Below are 21,031 nucleotides of genomic sequence, written 5' to 3'. Positions count from 1 at the left end.
TTTATTCTTCCACCGTACAATACCTATTACTGACCTTCAAGTATAACAAGCTCAACTACCTAGTTTGGCACAGATCATTTGTGTATTGCTTTATCAGACAGAAATAAGGGGAGCAAGATCTAAAGATAGAATGAATAAAACCTCAAAGAAAGCCTCTCCAAAGCAAATGTTGCAGCAACTTTCAGGGCCTCACATTGGTGTCCAAGCAACTGTACAAGGTGTGGAATCGCTCCAGCCTCCTGTATTGCAATTCGCATTTCTTCATTGATGCAAATATCAGCAATTGAATATGCAGCTCGTTCAACAGTTGACAAATCATCAAGAACAAGTATAAAAACTAAGCGAGCAATCCCATCCCACCATGGCATAAGAGTAACCCTCAGTTCTGATGCAGTCCATGTCTGAGGTTTGGTTCCTTCATCCTTTTCTGAAACTTCAATCTGTGGAAGGAACCGCTGCTGCCCGTGCATCTCTATCACCATCCTCGATGTCTTGTCAAGTTCATGCCGAATAAACTTAGCATTCAATTCCGGAAGAAGTTGGCCAGCACCAAATCCACAGTGAGTTGAAAATGCTTCTTTAATGTCAACGCCCTCAGGTAAAGAATCTGGAACTTTAACACAAGGCTTTAAGAATCTAAATGCACTTGCATCAATCAAAGGTACTAGAACCAGACCTTCCTCTATAACAAGAAGCTTGTGATAACTGTCTGTCACTAACTCCAGTAAGGCATTTCTTGCTTCTCGTCTTGCAACCTTTGATGCATTTTTATTGTCTTTCAAGATATTTGCCTGCAGGTAGAAGTTAGAACTTATATAAGCAATAAAACTGACATATGCTTAGAGTGAGAAACAAAGTCAGCTCAATTCAAAATTCTTTGCATTTAGATATAAATCCAAACCATAAAATATTTCCTTAGGTAGACCATTCATGGTGACATCCAGATAAAAGGATAAATGAAGCAATCACCAGCTTTGGAATAACCCCAGCTTCCACCATGATGCAATGATTACACTCACTCATAGCTAAATTTGCCAAGACTCCAGCTGCTGCCTCCTTTACTCCAACTTTGCAATCATTGAGTGCCTGAATAATAGCTGACAAAAGTTCTGAATTTGCCATTTTTGCTCTGAGCTTCTCATCAACTGACAAATTCCAAAGGACGCACATACTTTGCTCCTTTACCTGTACAGTGACATGCTCAGAATAGAATCTTCCTTAGATTTTGGAATTTATAAGATAATTCAAAGTTGCAGTGGTTTCATTTTACCTCTGGGGATAATGAACGTCTAGTTAACAAGCCAGCTATTTCCTCAACTGCTCCAGCTTCAGAAACTAGTGTCCTGTAACAATTGATTGAAGAGATATTCCGTAAAAGGCCTGCAGCTGCTTCTGCAGTTGAAGGCATATCTGATGAGAGATGGCTGACAGTCAAAATCACACTACCATCAAACTTGACTATCTCATCAATAAACTGTTTTCCTCCATTTGAATGCTGCCAAAGTGTCTTGATTGCTTGATCCTTGTCAGGTGGAGCATTGTCTCGGCCAAGCAATCGGATGAACAAACCTATATAGCCTTCTTCAAGAGCAGTTCCACCATCCAAACTTAAGTTCCAGTCCTGTCAAACAAAATCATGAACTGTAAACATCATTTTTTTATGCTTGCTGCAATTAAAAGCTTGTTGAAATACTAACATAGATGATCACAAACATAGCTGGTAGATAACCATATTCAAATCCAAAAAAAACTTAAGAACTAATAGAAACTTTAATTCTAAAGCAACCAAATAATTTGAGGAAATTTTAGAAAACCAAAGACATGAATAAAATGTTGGAAGTAATCCAATCCCTGTGAATTATTAGCTTTAGGGCTTTTCATCACAAAATCTGTCAACTTAAAAGTGTGAAAGTCCCAAGCACCCAGATTATAGGCTTGTGTAACTAGGCAGTTGGCCACCATCACCTCACAAACTCTCTTCTGCTCTTTAGGGCAGCAATCCTCCAGCTCAAATGATGCTTCCAGTTACCCACCAAAAAATGAGTAACCCCATTGGAGATTTTTTTTTCTCTTACTTTGGACAGCCAGCCAGCCAGCAGCCCTACATTGCTCAATATATGGTGATATGCCACATTACTCCGCATTTGCACCGGTCAAACACCTCCCAGCTTCCAGCATACCTCTTTAAGGAAGGTGGGTCACCATTCAACAGGTACACTAACCATTTTGCAGTCATGTGCTTTTAGTTGATGTTTTGGGCATTCTAACATGGATTAAGGAGTGATCTGGATGATTGACCAATTTTGACTATAAACTTGTCCTCTCACCTTACAATGGGGGGCTAGTGTTTGACCCTAGTCCAGTGAGGCCTCCTCTGAGGCCTTAAGGTTATAGAAGGGGCACTACTTGGGAAACTTCGATTGAAGTAGCATGTCCAAACTCCATAACCTTTCCATACTTGCCACTTTTCACCATTCCCCCAGTTTCATCTCCATCCTTCGGCTTTGTTGTCAGTGGTTCATTGGGATTGGCACCTTCATATCCTCATCCATGAGCTTGCGCCGAAAACTTTGCCCTGGAGGTTGATACAACTAAAAGAAAGTTAAATGCATAATATGGCCACAATGAAAGAAAAAAAAAATTAAAATGCAAAAGATGGCTGGAACATTAATTAGTGTGTGGGCAAAATCCTAGCATGAGCTCTAACCCCCTCATTAGCCATGACCCAATTCCAAAGCACTAGATGCTCCATCACATAATAAAGGAACCTTTGCATGTCCCAACCCTGATGAGCAAGAAGCTAACTCATCATTAAGGGGTAAATCAATGCTATATCATTAAAAGCAAGCTTGGACACGTGAGTTATGCTCCCTATTAAAAGCATTATAAAAAAAAAAGTAAAAGGTTCACCAATGGGGTGGAAAAAGAACGCTGAGAAAAGGGGTAACTTATGCCTCCACGATTTCTCCCTCCGTACATCCATACACTTGAGACAATGGACCTTCATCAGCTGGTCCCATGACCATGGCACCTAGCCATGAAGCATTTCCCCACCTTTGTCACCATTATCACAAACACTTATGAATTGAAGGGTTGACCTAGGACATGTCACCTTCCCTTAGGGGCTAGAAGCACCTAATAGAGTTGACCATCTAGACATCCCTAACACGAGTAGGAAACACTTTTACAAGACTTGGTCTATTTAGATATTTAAAGGTGATCCCAGTTTGAAGTATTATTATGCCCTTGGGCCTTAACATTTAAGTATGGTCAACTATGATGCACCTATGGCCATTGTCCCTGATGATTGGTAACTTTCACTTGATTTTGAGATGGCTTTTCAAGGTGGTCCTTCAGAGAGCAACAAAGGCCTTGATGGCACATTTCATGCCTCCACCACACATCATGCCCAGGTTGTACCACATTTCCAAAAGAGCAGTTATGACCTTGCAGGTGTAGCATGGCCCCTCTAGAGTGTTGGGCACTTTGATGACTCCAATAGATGATTGACATCTCAAGCACCCCCAGATGCTAAAATGTTGAGCACTCCTTGCTTGGTGTTTGAGATTTTTGATGACGTACCCAGTGAACCCAGCATGCCCCTAGGTCGGCCTTAACATTGTTTGATGGGCATCACTTGCTCTGAAGCCCAATGGATGATGGTCATCCCTATGATGATAAGGGAGGGCTTTGTACTACCACCTGGAACCCCAACACTAGAGGGACAGATGCCATGACAAAACAAAAGCACCGAGAGGTAGGTAGAGAGTAGTTCCACCACCTCATTTTCTAAATTCATAAAACCTCGAGGATACACCCAACCTCCACCTATGAGACCTTTGCAAAAATGTTAAGTCCACACTCGAGACACCTCTTTCGCTCACCCTCCTTCGCAATTATTTAGATCTTCAACTTCCATTGCTATTTCTTTACCCTCAGCCAACATTGAATGTTTCTTGTCCCTTAATGTAAAGGTTAGGTGGCCACCCACAGCTTTGATGAATTTGTCAAGAATGTTAGCATCGGGTGGCTTCAAATGGTCAAGGATATCCTTGACTACCCTATCAAATTTTGGATGAATTCTCAGACGTCTTCCCTTCCCCTAGTTATTTCATAAAACTTTTCAATGTTGAAGGTTCCTTATGCATTACATGACCATCTTCTCATGAACATGTCTTCAAATTGATCAGAGTCATCTATGCATGTTGGGGGAAGACTCAGGTACCATTCTCTTGCTTGTCCTTCAAGAGACAAAGCGAAAAGCATCATAAGCCTATCCTCATCAAAAATCATCCTAGGCGACATGTGCCAATAGAACTCTTCGACAAAGTCACGGGCACTTATGGTAGCATCGCCATTGAATTTGGGCAACCATCTATTGTATTTCTCAGGTAATGGTTTGGGATCATCACTCAACTTCAAAGGAGCAAAGACACTAACCAAATGCCTTTCACTTTTGGTCATCTTGGGTTGGTCTTGTTTTGGGTCAGCGCTAGAACTAGTTGCCATCTTTGGGATAGGATCACTGATGTTTTCAAATTCGGGGAGAACGGTGGTTCTAACAGGTGATGGATTTCGTTCTCCCCTTCTTGCAGCGGCCCTAGTTAAAGGAGGAATATGGTCACCATCAAGTAAACTAGGGGTTTGGACAATGAATGGAGTCGCCAGAGGAATATTAGGAATGTTGTTAATGAATCAATTCCTCAATGATTCACTAGGGAGGTAGACATGCTTCCTCCCCGGCAACGGCGCCAAAATGTTACCACTTAAACTAGCATAGGTCCTAGGAGGAGATACTAAAAGGGAAACTACTAGGTCAAGGGCAACAATAGAGCGATAGCCCACTATCACCTTAGCTAAGGATCCCTGCTCTTTACGGACTTTCATCGATGGGAGGAGACCCAGTACGAAGGGGATCACCAGATGGATGAATCAATGAAGAACTAAAGAGTGATCCCTAAGGCCTATTCACAAGAGAGGCTCAATTGCATGGTTTACTTGCTTGAGAAGCAAGGTGTAAGGCTCTCCAAGAAGGGCCAAGGGGATTTCAAGGGCTAGGGTTTGCAAATGAGACTTGTAAAGGAGGGACCTAGTCCTAGAAACCTTTGTGAACACTTGGTTTTCAAATGGTCTTTGTGAAATTATCTTCAGTAAGGTGTGGGACCACACAGGACCAACTGGACCTAGAATTAGGTCAGGGGGGTGGAGTTGATCAATCAAGGGTGTTTTTGACCTAATTGAGGGGGAGAAGGGGATCAAAGGGGGAATTTTCACTAATTTTGATGCAATGATCCTAATGAGGTCACAAAAGAGACTGATCCAATCCAAGTGATGATGATCAAAATGATTCATCACACTTATATTTATACACTTCCTAATTAATTCGATTTAGTTAATTTGGCCTAATTTAGCCTGTAAAATAAAATAATGTACATAATAACAAAACTATTGGTGACAAGCGCACCAAATAACTCAATAATGTAAAGATAAGCCTCTCAAGAGGGTCAAATGATCAACAAAGTGAGTCATTGGGCCTTTGAGGAGGCCTGATGAAGTCCAAGGGGTGCCATGATGTAGAAATAGACTCCAAACATAGTGGACAAAGGGTTGGACACTTGTTTTCCAATCAAGAACCTGTGGTGCTCCCAAGTGGATGTGGGGGCACAAGGACATCCTCATGGGTCTTCAAATGGATCAAATATGCATGTAGACCATCTGTAAGGGCTAGAGTAATGACATAAACCCTCCCTCTGTAGAAGGGGCATCCCGGAACATTTGCCAAGTGTATGGTGCAACTGTGAAGCCAGTTGGCCACGGTGGACTAGGTGCATCATCCTCATCCAAAAGGTGGAACACAAGCAATCAATGAACGCTACTAGGGATCCATGAAGTCATATCTACTATGGTGGAGGCCCATGGCTCTCAATGCTCACCCAACAAGTGCCATTGTGGCCCTCTGGAGGGCTAGGACCCCATATAGGGAGACCAAACCCCAAATGAAGACCCAGCTACAATCCTGCATAAGATCCAATGTGTACCGATGCCCTCCAATACAACAAATCATTAGAATAATCAAGTAATAATGCTTACAAGACATGGGATCAATGGGGCACTTCATGGTGGCATGCTCTTCCATAGTGGGCTTTGGCATGTACAAGTGTCTCCAAGCTCAATAGGCGGTTAACCAAGGACCCTATTAGGTGGTTTCAACCTCTAAAGGGGGTGGCATGCCCATGGCACATCCTTTAAGAGGTAGGTGGCAAATTATATAATAATGGAATGGAGTGGGAATCATAGGAATCATTCAAACCCATTGTTGATAATATCGGCGATATTCGGAAATATCGCGATATTTTCGGCAAAACGATATATCGCCGAGAAAATATCGCGATATTTTCTGTTTTGAAAATATCGCGATATTTTCAAAATATCGGCAAATATCAGAAAATATGGCAAAATATCGCGATATTTTGAAAATATCGGCTATATTTAAAAATTTGAAAAAATTATTTTTTATGCTTGCCGATATTTGCCGATATTTTGCCGATATTTTCGCCGATATTGCCGATAAGATATTTTCTGGACCCTCGCCGATATTTTGCCGATACCGATATTTTCAACACTGAATCAAACCACATGTCAAGGCGCAAGGGTAGCTATAATAAGGGAAGCCCACACCTGGGTATATGAGTGTAGGAGGGAGCAAATCGTGGTACATGAGTTACCCAGGCCTTTGTTTTTCCACCCTTCTTCATATGCCTTTTACCTTTGATTGATTTTTCTTCATAATTGCCTGGGGCTCCAGTGGATGGAGAGCATGATGTGTAATATGTAGTAGCAGATACCCCCTTAAGGTGAGGTAGTTAATCGCCCACCAGGGGTTTGGACAATCGTGGGTTCCTTAACGATGGAGAGGGCTCATCTAGGGCCCATAGGAACCAGGGTGATGGCCATGGATAGGGGGTAGAACTCATGTTTGGCTTTTGCCCACATGCTAAATTTGTATCTCCCAACCATCTTTTGCATTTTATGGTACATTTCCTGTTGAGATTGGCCAAATTATGCTTTTTATTTTCTTTCTAGCTACATCAACCTCTGGGGCATCGTTCTAGGCCCGACACAAGGTGTGGACAAGGGGAGGGGGAGGCTAACCCTGTGCGGGCCCAGTGCACACTTGTGGACCCGGATGGGAAAAGAGATGAATGGGGCTCAAATGAGTGGAAAGGGAGTAATGTAGGTGGTGTCAGGAAGCGGGACCACGCAACCAAAATCATGATTTACCATGTAATGCCAACCCTAGAGCTAATGGCTAGTAAAGGAGATCCCACAGGACTAGGATACAAGGGCAACGACGAAATTGGGCAATGGAGACAAGAATACAAACCTAACCCACACTTTCCGCCAAATACCTCCACCAATTCATGCCCAAAAGTGCCCATGATAAGTAAGGAAAACTACTCAACTATACCAATCAAAAGCCATACCTTTGGGGTCGAGAGGCCCACCTTCAAACATACATTCATAACAGATGTGCGAGGAACCACATGGCTGGCTGAGGTGGCAGAAAAAATGGCACATCGAGCTATCTAGGGGTTGCAAGGCGCTGTTGGCTGCCAGCTGAGGACCATCTAGGAGAAAAAATTTCTCCCATATACACTACCCATAGGTGGTCGATAACATCTGGCTCCCACTGGGACATGAGCTCTCGAAAAAATGTGCGAAACTACTCGAACAAGGGGTCATGAGAACACCAGCAATCTCTTGGTTACCTTAGACCTGTTACCTGTGAAAATTTCACAACAGGAATCCCTACTGCAGCAAACTGATGTTACTTCTCCCACTTGTTAATTCATACAAGTTATTTACTGTGTTCTATGGTAAATACCGAAGTAGATACTACATCAGCCTTCACTTAATTAAATTATAAGCAGAAGCAAGATACTAAGCAAGAAAGAAAATACAACACAATACACACCGTTATTTTTGGACAAATGTCCCTAGAAAAACCTAATGTGGGAAAATCGGTGCAGCAATTCTGAGGGTTTATTATTATTAAGTAATAGCAAATTCTGAATACCTCTCAGGTTATTCAGTTACAGAGAGAGAAATACTGGCAGAAATATTTGTGAGATTACCTCACACAATCGCTAAGAAAATCCCGGCTGATTCGGATACTGAATGAAGTGCCTCTGGCAGGCCCTACGCTGCTCTACGCAGTCCTCACGCAGTCTCTGCGTCAACCTCTCTAGGCTCTGCATCACCCAGTCTGCTGATCGATTTGCTGCCCAGAGTCTCTGCTCTTGGCCTCCCGATCTCACACACCGACTCCCGACTTCTGAAACTGACTCTACTCGACAAAATCTTGGACTTTCTCTCACCCTCTGCGTTGGCCCTTCGTGGCCCTGCGTCAGCCTCTGCGTCTGGGCTACTGGATCACTCTCTGCCTCTCTCTGCTGATGATTCTCCGACTGAGAAAATCTCTCTCTTCGGATGCTATCCCTGCCCCAATATGCAAGAAATCTCCTCGATCGAAATTTCCCCCTGAGAACTTCTCACTTCAGAAATCCGATCTCTTGATCTCTCGGTGTGTTTTCCAAATGACCCTCAAGCTCTCTTAAATAATCGTCTCGTTGACATTCAACGGCCCAGATTAAAAGCTAATCAATGGCTAAGATCATTTTAGCTTGATCCTCGTCTTCTTCTAGAAGTTACACCCAAAATAAGATTAATACCCATTAATATTTTAATTTTCCAAAGTTTAGACTTAGTAACTCCATTAAAAATATTAATTATTTTAATAAAATCGTCTTTGGGTGGAATTTCCCAAAACGGTTTCTGGATTCGGAATGCATGTGCGCAAGCCTCCCTGCAAAAATTTGAGGCCTAGAGGACATCTGATGCTACCCCAAATCAACACTCCCTCTTAGCGAGGAATGTGCTCTAGCAATATACTGCTGCTGCATATTGCTCTTACTCTGAAGCATCATCCTCTACGTTGCTGATGTTTGACATGCTGTCTACCAACTACTGCGTTGTCGCTGCAACTGTATTGTTGCCTTTGACACTACCACTATCAATGCTACATCTGTACTACAGCCCCCTCTCAAATGTTGCATATGCTATGCTGCTAGCACTGCCACTGCTAACACTACATTCATACTACAACTCAGTTGTTGAGAGAAGCAACTGAAAAACATCCAAAATTAGTGAACTATTTGTGTTCAGTATGATACTACATGAACGCTGGAACTAACTGCTACTAGTCTCTGCGCAAACCCTCTGAATCTACTGCATTGTTGTTGACCTCTGCTCTGTGCCATCTACACTGCGTCCAATTCTGCTCTGCACTACTCAAGACTCTGGCGCTCCTAGCTACTGCAACTGTCTCTCCAACACTCCTTGGCACCATCCAACACTAGTCCATCCTGCTACTCCTTATCTAGGCTCCCGTAGCAAGGAAATGATCCTAGAGGTGGACTCCTCAAGGATCCTGCCCATCTATAGCTCTATCAAACTACAGTTCTAAATCAGCCCACCTCCCTCCTGGAGGTATCTCGGTTGTCATGGATAACTCCTCTTCGATCTTTGCGGTTGCAACCTTAGGATCGTGCTTTTCATCCTTGTCCTTTTTCTTCAAAGGACACTGGGATGCATAGTGGCCCATCTTGCCACATCTGAAACACTTCACCTTGGAGATGTTCTTCTTTCATCTTTGTTGCCCCTGCTGCCCCTTCGATGCAAGGGCTGCATTATCCTCCTCCTCCTTGGGCTTCGACCCAGCGTTACTGCTACTACTGCTTCTATCAAGTTTGACCTTGACCAGGTCTCTCCTCAGCGCTTCTTGCTTTAGAGCTTCCCACATCTCATCCCAATTCGGCAATGCTGCTCTGCCCAGGATACTCTGGACAAAGACTTGCCACCCATCTGAGACAAAATTGAGGGCTAGTCTAACTAACTCTGAATCCTGAGGTCTATGCCCCGCAACAAACAACTCATCACGGGTTTCCTTTAGCTTCGTGAGGAATGGATCCATATGCTCTCCCTTCTGCATCTGAGCAAATCTCAGCTTTTGTTCCAAGTACATCTCCCGCTGCTCGAAAGGTCCCTGATATAACGTGGCTAAGGCATCCCACATCTCCTTAGCAGTTGCTCTGCTAGCAACATGACACACTACATGATCCTTGACTCCATCCAGGATCATCCTCTTGGCCTTTGCCATCTCAGCCTTGTACTTTTTCAGCGGATTTGCATCTGCAGGTTCAGCCACCACGCTGTCGACGTACGTCTTGAGGGCATGCTCATCTAGAAGGAATGACATTCTAGCCTTCCAGATGACGTAGTTGGATGCTCCGTCCAACCTGTCCTGATCCCTCAAGCCACTGGTTGCCATATCTGCCAAAAATGTCGAAAATCCCCTCTTTGCTTCTCACTGTTGTTGCTTAGCCAATGAGAAAACGAACTTCTCGGCGGGAAGTCTGCCAAGGAAAAGTTCCCTCAAGGTGCTTCTCCTCTTTCTTCTAATGTTTTTCAGCCCAATAAACATCTTGCTGAAAATATGGGTCCTGCTAGCTCTCTTACGCTGAGGCTTCAACACTGCTCCCTCTGCCCCTGCAAAAATTTGAATTGGAAGTCCTTCTCTCCATCGACTCACTCAGAGAGAGACTGCCTCGAAAATCTGCACTCCCGGCTTGGAACTATGTCAACCCTCTGGGGTTTCGAACTGCTGCCTCTTGCAGCTTTTTCGAACTCCCTTCTTCTACTCAGCGTTGGATCTACCGGCTCTGCTCTTCTTGCTTCACTTGCACCTTTGATACCATGTGAAAATTCCACAACAGGAATCCCTACTGCAGCAAACTGATGTTACTTCTCTCACTTGTTAATCCATACAAGTTATTCACTGTGTTCCATGAGAAATATCGAAGTGAATACTACTGTAGCCTTCACTTAATTAAATTATATGCGGAAACAAGATACTGAGCAAGAAAGAAAATACAACACAATAGGCACCGTTATTTTTGGACAAATGTCCCTGGAAAAACCCAATGCGGGAAAATCGGTGCAACATTTCTGAGGGTTTATTATTATTAAGCAATAGCAAATTCTGAATACCTCTCAGGTTATTCAGTTACAAAGAGAAATATTGGCAAAAAGATTTGTGAGATTACCTCACACAATCACTGAGAAAATCCCGGCCGATCCGAACACTGAATGAAGTGCCTCTTGCAGGCCCTACGCTGCTCTGCGCAGTCCTCATGCAGTCTCTGCGTCAACCTCTCTAGGCTCTGCGTCACCCAGTTTGTTGATCGGTTTACTGCCCGGAGTCTCTGCTCTTAGCCTCCCGGTCTCACATCCCGGCTCCCGGCTTCTGAAACTGACTCTCCTTTGCAAAATCTCGGACTCTCTCTCACCCTCTGTGCTGGCCCTGCATCAACCTTTGCGTCTGGGCTACTGGATCACTCTCTGCCTCTCTCTATTGATGATTCATCGGCTGAGAAAATATCTCTCTGGATGTTATGCCTGCCCCTCAACTGCAAGAAATCTCCTTGATTTAAATTTCCTCCTGAGAACTTCTCACTTCAGAAATTTGATCTCTTGATCTCTCGGTGTGTTTTCCAAATGACCCTCAAGTTCCCTTAAATAATCTTCTCGTTGACATTCAACGGCCCAAATTAAAAGCTAATCAATGGCTAAGATTAATTTAGCTTGATCCTCGTCTTCTTCTAGAAGTTACACCCACAATTAGATTAATACCCATTAATATTTTACTTTTCCAAGTTTAGACTTAGGAACTCCATTAAAAATATTAATTATTTTAATAAAATCGTCTCTAGGTGGAATTTCCCAAAACGGTTTCTAGGTTCTGTGGAATGCATGTGCCCAAGCCTCCCTGCAAAATTTGAGGCCTAGAGCACATCCGATGCTACCCCAAATCAGAATTACCTGCACATATCAAAGACCAACCACACGGGGCAGCATGTGTTTTTGGTGTCTTATGATCACCCATGCTTAGTATGAGGCCGTAAAATCAACAAAAAAGTACAAATATGCAAATTTAATCTAAATCCAACTAATCTATCATGAGAAATATCACATGATGTTAGTTCTAATGAGAAAATCAGCATGCAATGCATCCTACTCTAACATGCATATAGTACAATGTCAAGTGTCAAGGAAAGGGGTGATACGACTTAACTTGATTAGTTGCGGCCAAAGTTCATCGTTGAGTTTAGCAATATAGTAATAGTCCTCCCCAACTTTCCCATGGATCTTGACAGGCATTGGATTTTTATCAACCAAGACCAAATCCCCAACCTTGTATTCCCTTTTAGGCTTCCACTTTTTGTTTGCTTTTTGATTTGGTCGCTTGAGAATACGGACTTCTTGTGAAGGGAGAATAGGAGAAGGCTTCTCAATCTCATGTGTCTTGTAGTATGGGATCGGTCCTGGCTTGACCACATGAGAAGGGTAAGTAGGCTCTCTATAAAGGATGAAGGGGTTTCCATCAGATTGTGGGATAGTGGCATATGACAAATCCATTTGGAGGGGTTTCCATCAGATTGTGGGATAGTGGCATATGACAAGTCCATTTGGAGGTGACCTCCAACAGTGGTTTCCCACTTCCTTAATAGGACCATACCCCATACATCAAGGATATCTATGACCACAACATCCATACGCAATGATATATTAGGGTTCAAAGCCAAAGAAACCTTAAGGTCTTTTATGAGGCCTTCCACTTCGACAGGCTTGGAGTTAAAACCGCATGCCTTCTTATATGGCCGAGTGATGTTAAGACCCAATTGCTTCATGATTGTTTGGGGCATGATGTTTGTGGAAGCCCCTAAACCTAACATACAATTATGCAATAGGAGGTCATTAATAGCTAAAGTAAGCATGAATGGCTCATGTTTGGGGTTTAGATCAGGAAGGTGAATGTTTTGCAAGTCTTCGGGTAATTCTTCCTCTTCGAAACCCAAGAATTTCTTGATTCGTCATTATTGCTTGGAAAGTTTCTTAATCTCCTTTAATGGAACCGGCACAGTCATTTTCCCTAAAGTATTCTCTAGATCAATTTTAAGATGAACCTCTTTGCCCTTTTCCTACTTCTTGATGGTTTCTTTCTTTTTAGGACCCTTTTTGGGATTAGCCTTCTTTGGGGGATACTTTTTAGGAGGATCTTTAAGGAGACGTTCCTTAGGGAAGACTTGTTTGGAAATTGAGTCATCATTGTTGGGTTCCCTAGAGGTTGCGAGGTACTTATTGTTGTCCTTTCATGCATATTGGACCCCTTTGAATCTTCCACTTTCATCAGCGTTAAGGATCAGCTCTTCCCTTTCTTCTTTGAAGGTGACCTTACTAATGGGAGGGTGAGTGTATGAAACTCCTAGCAGAATGTTGAAGACATCACATTCTACAAGGTTAGCTTGGTCATCTACTTCATCATCATTCTCATCTGCATCATTTTGCTCCTCCTCAGAAGATGAATCTTGCTCAACTGCATTAGTTAAAGTGTTTGGGACTTGAGATGAGCTTGTCTTCTTTATTTTCCTTTTTAGGAAAGGGCTTCCCTTTTGGGATGTAGCTAGACTTTTGGGCCCTTTCCAAGGCAGTGATTTTGTTTATGTAGAGACTATCTCATGAGTTTACTTCTTCGTTGAGCTTTTCCATCTTTTTGAGGATGACCACAAGGGTTTCTTCATATTGATCTTTGGATTTTTCCCTTTTGACCTCAACTTTAGCCTTGTGGTGGTTATTAACATCCATTCTACAGATTCATAAGTTTTCTTCAACTTCCATAGCTATCTCTTTACCCTCAGCCAACATTGAAGGTTTCTTGTCCCTTAATGCATAGGTCAGGTGGCCACCCACAACTTTGATGAATTTGTCAAGAATGTTAGCATCAGGGGGCTTCAAATGGTCGGGGATATCCCTGACTACCCTATCAAATTTTTGGATGAATTCTCGGATGTCTTCCCTTCCCCCAGTTATTTCATAAAACTTTTCAATGTTGAAGGTTCCTTGTGCATTACATGACCATCTTATCATGAACATGTCTTCAAATTGATCATAGTCATCTACGCATGTTGTGGGAAGACTCGGGTACCATTCTCTTTCTTGTCCTTCAAGAGACAAAGCAAAAAGCATCATAAGCCTATCCTCGTCAAAAATCATCCTAGGCAACATTTGCCAATAGAACTCTTCAACAAAGTCACGGGCACTTATGGTAGCATCACCATTGAATTTGGGCAACCATCTATTGTATTTATCAAGTAATGGTTTGGGATCATCACTCAACTTCAAAGGAGCAAAGACACTAACCAAATGCCTTTCACTTTTGACCATCTTGGGTTGGTTTTGGTTTGGGTCAATGCTAGAACTAGTTGCCATCTTTGGGGTAAGATCACTGACCTTTTCAAATTCTAGGAGAAGGGTGGTTCTAACAAGTGATGGATTTTGTTCTCCCCTTCTTGCAGCAGCCCTAGTTAACGAAGGAATATTGTCACCTTCAAGTAAACTAGGGGTTTGGACAATGAATGAAGTCGCTAGAGGAATATTAGGAATGTCATTAATGAATCAATTCCTCAATGATTCGCTAGGGAGGTAGACCTACTTCCTCTCCGCCAACCGCGCCAAAATCTTACCACTCAAACTAGCAGGGGTCCTAGGAGGGGATCCTAAAAGGGAAACTACTAGGTCAAGAGCAACAAGGAGCGATAGCCCACTGTCACCTCAATTAAGGCTCCCTGCTCTTTACAGACTTTCACTAATGGGAGGAGACTTTGTATGAAGGGGATCACTAAATGGATGAATCAATTAAGAACTAAAAAGTGATCCCTAAGGCCTATTCACAGGAGAGACTCAATTGCATGGTTTACTTGCTTGAGAAGCAAGTTGTAAGGCTCTCCAAGAAAGGCCAAGGGGATTTCAAGGGCTAGGGTTTGCAAATGAGACTTGTAAAGGAGGGACCTAGTCCTAGAAACCCTTGTGAAAACTTGGTTTCCAAACAGTCTTCGTGAAATTATCTTCAGTAAGTTGTGGGACCACACGAGACCAAGTGGACCTAGAATTAGGTCAAGGGGGTGGAGTTGATCAATCAAAGGTGTTCTTGACCTAATTGAGGGGGAGAAGGGGATCAAAGGGGAAATTTTCACTAATTTTGATGCAATGATCCCAATGAGGTCACTAGCCAAGGGAAACCAAGGGCAAGAATCAATCTCGAAGCTAGGGCTTGGAATATCTCAAGATCCCACCGTCAGAATTGCTTCAAATTTGGAGGGCTTCTAGGAGACACAACAGCGCAATAGAGGGCAAGAGATCGAATTTTTTGAGTGGGTGAATTGTGAGAAATTTGATGCCCTAGGTCACCTATTGGGGCTAGGCCTAGAAAGAAAGGGAGAAGGTGAGAAAGATATGCTTTTAGGTGATCACCTATGGAGGATCAGTGCCTAATCCTTTGAGAGAAATGGAGTCAAGGATATTTCAATGCTTGGAATGAATTCACTTAGTCAAGGAGGCCTCTAGAACAATTTCACATGGCAATTAGGGCATGGGACAATTGCTTCAAGGTATTTACACTTCGATATGCAATATATGATGACTTATCAAGATAAAATTTCGACAAAATATCTCTAGGAACATTCACTCATTCATACATGGCCCATGACATGATGCAACACTATAAAAAGACAAATTTCCACAATTTCGCATAAGAAAAGCAGTAAATTCAACCTAGTATAGCGAAAATCCCCAGCAACATGAATATGACAATAAGAAATTAACAAAATAACATTTTAAGAGTACATACATGTAAGAAAGAGTATATTTAATCATCATTATATGCCAATAGTGAAGCTCCAAGACAAAAATGAAGAGATCCAAACATCAAAATTCATCCATTCATCCAATTTCGTCCTCCAAAAAGAATAGCGAAAATCTCACAAGAGAGAATGATCCAATCCAAGTGATGATGATCAAAATGATTCATCACACTTGTATTTATACACTTCCTAATGAATTCGATTTAGTTAATTAGGCCTAATTTAGCCCCTAAAATAAAATAATGTACATAATAACAAAACTTTTGGTGACAATCCCACCAAATAGCTCAATAATGTAAAGATAAGCCTCTCAAGAGGGTCAAATGATCAACAAAGTGAGTCGTTGGGCCTTTTAGGAGGCTTGATGAAGTCCAAGTGGTGCCATGATGTAGAAATGGACCCCAAACATAGTGGACAAGGGTTTGGCCCCTTGTTTTCTAATCAAGAACCTGTGGTGTTCCCAAGTGGGTGTGGGGGCACAAGGACATCCTCATGGGTCTCCAAATGGATCAAATATGCATGTAGGCCATCTGTAAGGGCTAGAGTAATGACATAAGCCCTCCCACTGCAACGAGGGGCATCCTGGAACATCTGCCAAGTGTATGGTGCAATTGTGGATCCGGCTAGGCACGGTGGACCAGAGGCATCATCTTCATCCAAAATGGAACACAATCAATCAATGAACGTTTTTGGGGATCCATGAAGTCAAATCAGCTATGGTGGAGGCACATGGATCTCAACGCTCACCCTACAAGTGTCAATATGGCCCTCTGGAGGGCCAAGACCCGTATAGGGAAACCAAAACCCAAATAAAGACCCACCTGCAATCCTGCATAAGATCCAATGTGTCCCCTTGCCCTCCAATACAACAAATCATTAGAATAATTATGTAAAAATGCTTACAAGTCATGGGTCAATGGGGCACTTCTTGGTGGCATGCCCTTTCATAGTAGGCTTTGGCATGTACAACTATCCCCAAGCTCAATAGGGGGTTAACCATGTTGAAAAATCTAGGGCATGAATAGTTAAAAGATTTCTCTACTTGATAATTGGTTGTGATATACTTTTACTTCTTAGCTTATAGTCTTTTCTTCGTTATGTTATTATTGTGTTCTTCCATCAAGACAATTACCAATATGCACAATAAAAGACACGTGACACAATATGTAGGCTCTTCAGCCAGGGCCAAAACCTCTCACCTCTTTAGAGGAAAACCCGATCAAAATTATTCTTCTAGATCTTCAATTGACGAGTACCAAGACCATGACAAACACCCTTGACTCTAGTATCCTCCCAAGAACCTTGTCACTATCCTTGATGCTTTGCCTCTTCCCTTCGACTTCCTTTCTTGATCTGGAACTGCTCTCCTCGGCTCCTTCTAGAGAAACTCGGTCTCTATATCCTTCACACTGCTACTTCTTGACTTCTTCTAGAGAATCTTAGTCTCTAGGCTTTCACTAGTCTCCTCTAGAGAAACTCGGTCTCTAGATCTTTATCTCGGCTACCAGAAGATTCCTTCCTTTACTGCTCCAAAAGAAACCTCTCCTTCGCTTTGCCCAGAAGACACCTTTTCTTCGCTTACCCAAAGGACACCTCTTCTTTGCTTGCCCAGAAAAAAACTCTCTTCGTTGATCCCAGAAGAAACCCTACTTCGTAATACCCAGAAGAATCTCCTTCATTATACCTTCTCTATACTTCTTTTCTGGACTCTCCTTCGCACTTCTTCTTGATCGAATGCATGTCGAGTTTTTTACCTTCAAGTGAGACCGAGTTAGGCTATATATACACTTCCTCCCATGTCCTTCAGGCCGACATGATTACTTGTAGTTAGGCCGATGTTCTTCCATCGTTGTAGGCCGACTTGAAGAGGATAAGTGACAAGGTCTTGGAGGACATTTTACATAGACAAGATTGACCTTTTACAAAGTGTAACATGACTTAATTACATGACAATGACTAACATTTTATGACTAGATGAAAAATAAATCCTAAAGACTCTCAATGGGAGTCTTGACTCAAAAATAAAATCTCTTGCTCATGAAACCCATGAAGCAAGTCAATACAATAATTTTATTTTTCTTCTTTACATCTCATTACATAAAATCATAATTACATGTCATTATGAAGACCAAACCTAGTTACACTTTTCAACATTCCCTCTTAACTAGGTAGGTATTCATAATGGTACTTGGACTTTCTCAATCTGAAGAATTTCTCATAAGAAGAATTCGGATTGGTAACTCATTTGTATAGCATCATATCAACCAGCATTGTTACATAGCAAGGCCTTGACTAACAGCTCCTTATCTCCATAAGATTTGAGCTCAATGTTGGTGAGACCAATGATTTATAGACACCCTCATCATTGTCTCTCTCGGAACATACCCCACCCGGGTTCTCTCAAGGTATGTTCCATGAGGACTATTCTTATCTTGGACTCCCCAGCCCTCAAAGAATATCAGTCCTCCACGACTACTCTTTTTGTTGGATGGCCTATCTCATCATCAAAGAGCATCAGATACCAAATGATTACCCAATCCTCCATTATGTATTCCCTGGTAAAGACCAGAATGACATGTCTATCTCTCCCTCTCAAATAGGGAGGCCATATTCCAATAAGGAATGTACTCACTCCTACCGAAAAGAAATGTACCTAAGCTCCCTCTTGGCTTAGGAATTTCCAAGTTTCTTCCAAGTAAGAAACTTATTTTCAGGCTCCCTCTTAACTAGGGACCTACAACAACTCCTCATGTGGAACAACCAACTGCCTGAAGAACTCCTCTCTTCTTTGATGTCATCAATTTCTTTTGTCATGGAGTCTTCATCTTTCGGGGACTTCTTCATAGGGCACAGACCATCCATGAGTTAGTCATGTCCTCATTTCATCAGAAAGTGATCCATCAGTTTTTCATCTAGCTTTGCTTCATGTCATTCTGCTTTCTTTCATGCCAAATTTTTCGGAAGGGTCTTACATCCTTCAATATGGTTTTCTTGGAAGTCATCCACAGATCTTCCCTTTGGCAATCCTACATAAGCCCATCCAAATATTAGTTCAAAAATAAATGAACACTTGAATCAAAATTACCTTTGTGATGGTCTTTCATCGTGACATCTTCCTGTAGGTATCAGCATCCTGTATGCAAATTGACACATTTCCCAAAGATATCCATTGTCAAGGGTCTCCATCTTTTTCCGACTCTGATCAGAGTCTTCATATCTTTCTAAGAGATATTCTAGTCAACTCTTCTTCGTCTCGGACATTGAATGCCTTCTACCTTTGTTGCATATTTTCACGATCTCTTCCTTTCTTTTCACACTTCATTCCCAGGAGCTTCCAATCAGAGTTCCTCAATTGTAGTCAGCTTCCTCATGATTCATATGAGAACATATTATGTTGATTTCATCTAGTGTGACTTATGCTTTTCTGCAATCTTTCAGAGGAGATCCTTTCTTCATATTTCCCAAGATGGAAATAGTGATCTATGTTATCTGCAACCATATGACTTTCATAATAATCTATGTATGCATACATACATCGTCTTTCCTTTCGATCATCCAAGCTTCTTGTAGCAGCTTCATTTGAACGAAAGAACTATATATTTTAGACTTGCTTTCCTGATATGTCATCATACCACCATCTCTTGAATCCCACGGTTGTAATTCCTGATGAAACTTCTTTCTTTCTTTCTAGCCGGTGAATCCTTTGATGAGGATTCCATTAGAGAAACTTTGAGGATCTTTCATATCCTCACCAAGCAAATGTTTTCTTATGATGATCCCCTTCGATGATGACCTCTACTTCTTTCTATAAGTATCACTGGAGGTTTCAATGAGGTTTCCAAGAGCCCTTATTCTTTATAATCAATAGAATTTATTCTAGACATTCTTTCTGCTTCCCATGTCAAGAGCTCTTACTTCTAATGCTTCTATCACGATGCTTCAATGCTACTTTCTACTTGGGAAACTATGCTATCCTTGCTAATTCTTTTCCTCCTTTGGAGAAGGAGGTGGATTGTAAGAAAGATGGAGTTTGGCACATGAATTTTGATGGTGGCCATTCTAGGTATGGTAAGGGTGTTGGAATTGTCCTTACCTCCCCTATTGGTCACATATTCAAGTTTGCCTATAGATTGGAATTCAATGCAACCAACAATGTAGCAGAGTATGAGGCTATGTTGTTGGGTCTTGAGTTGGCAAAAGACTTGAGGATAAAGTTGCTTAGTATCAAGGGGGATTCTGATTTAGTCATTCTTCAAACTAAGAATCAATTTGCATGCAAGAATGATAGATTAAAGAAGTATCGAAATGTTGTTTGGGATAATATGGAATATGTAGAAATTTCTCATTTCCCACCCCGGTTTTCAGTTTCACCTTATTTCTCCAAAACAGTTAAATGCCCTTTCCCATATCCATACATTCAACAACTGAAAAATAAATTTTGCTGAAAACACAAATTCTGGAAATATTAAAGAATGCTGGAAAATGCAGAAATAAATATCAGCACATACAAACAGCCATTCAACACATTTAAACACAGTGATTTTTGGTCAAGGTGACCCTGGAAAAGCCCCGTACAACTCTTGGGAAAACTAGTTCGAAAGCTCCTTCTTATTTCTGGAAAATTCCTTTTACACTGAGAGAAATATTCAACAAAAAAATCAGCAAGCAAACTTTTACAACTTATCTCGTTTTTCGTGCCTCACAGCCAACTGGGAAAACTTGCAAACAGCAAAACAGAACAGCAATAAATGTTGTACGGCCTCCTCGATTTTTGTGCCCAAATTTCAGCCTTAAATGTTGCTGTACAGACTGCCTAGAAAAGCATGCAAGCTGCCATAAATGTTGTTGTATGGTTTTCCTCGATTTCTGTGCAGAAAACAGCAGTACAGTTGTACGGATTTCTGTCTAGAAAAGCATGCCAAGGTACAGCCACTTGCTATACGGCCTCCCTCAAAAAACGTGCCAACAAACTTCAGATTTTTTGCTCCTCGATTTCTGTGCTAACTTGCTATACGACCTCCTTGGAATCTGAACCAAAACTGTTGTGCAGCCTTTCTAGAAAATCGTGCCCAAAGTCTGCCTTTCACTGTGTGCTAACTCAGCTGTACGGTCTTGTTGAAACGCTGCCTTGGAATGTGTGCCAAGCCGCTGCCTCCTTCTCCTCACTGTCCAGAAATCTCCCTTGCTCTCTTGCTCTCCTTCTCTCAATCTGC

General features: G+C 42.0%; 1 protein-coding gene across 2 annotated transcripts in view; it reads right to left on the bottom strand.

The window, feature by feature from the left end:
* LOC149168880 (ARM repeat superfamily protein) overlaps positions 1-21,031 on the bottom strand; it is a 207,837-nt gene that overhangs the window by 115,576 nt on the left and 71,230 nt on the right. For both annotated transcript variants that reach the window (XM_089428465.1, XM_089428466.1), the window contains exons 2-4: positions 1,271-1,621; positions 970-1,185; positions 142-791 (exon numbers count right to left, since the gene is read on the bottom strand). In XM_089428465.1, the coding sequence (XP_089284591.1) occupies positions 142-791; positions 970-1,185; positions 1,271-1,621 (1,217 nt within the window). The remainder of the gene's footprint in view (positions 1-141; positions 792-969; positions 1,186-1,270; positions 1,622-21,031) is intronic.

This window comes from Pinus tabuliformis, chromosome 4_2 (genome assembly GCF_031772625.1).
Source record: "Pinus tabuliformis cultivar Carrire ecotype Pingquan chromosome 4_2, CPIR1, whole genome shotgun sequence".
NCBI lineage: Eukaryota > Viridiplantae > Streptophyta > Pinopsida > Pinales > Pinaceae > Pinus > Pinus tabuliformis.
This window is presented reverse-complemented; position numbering and strand designations above follow the sequence as displayed.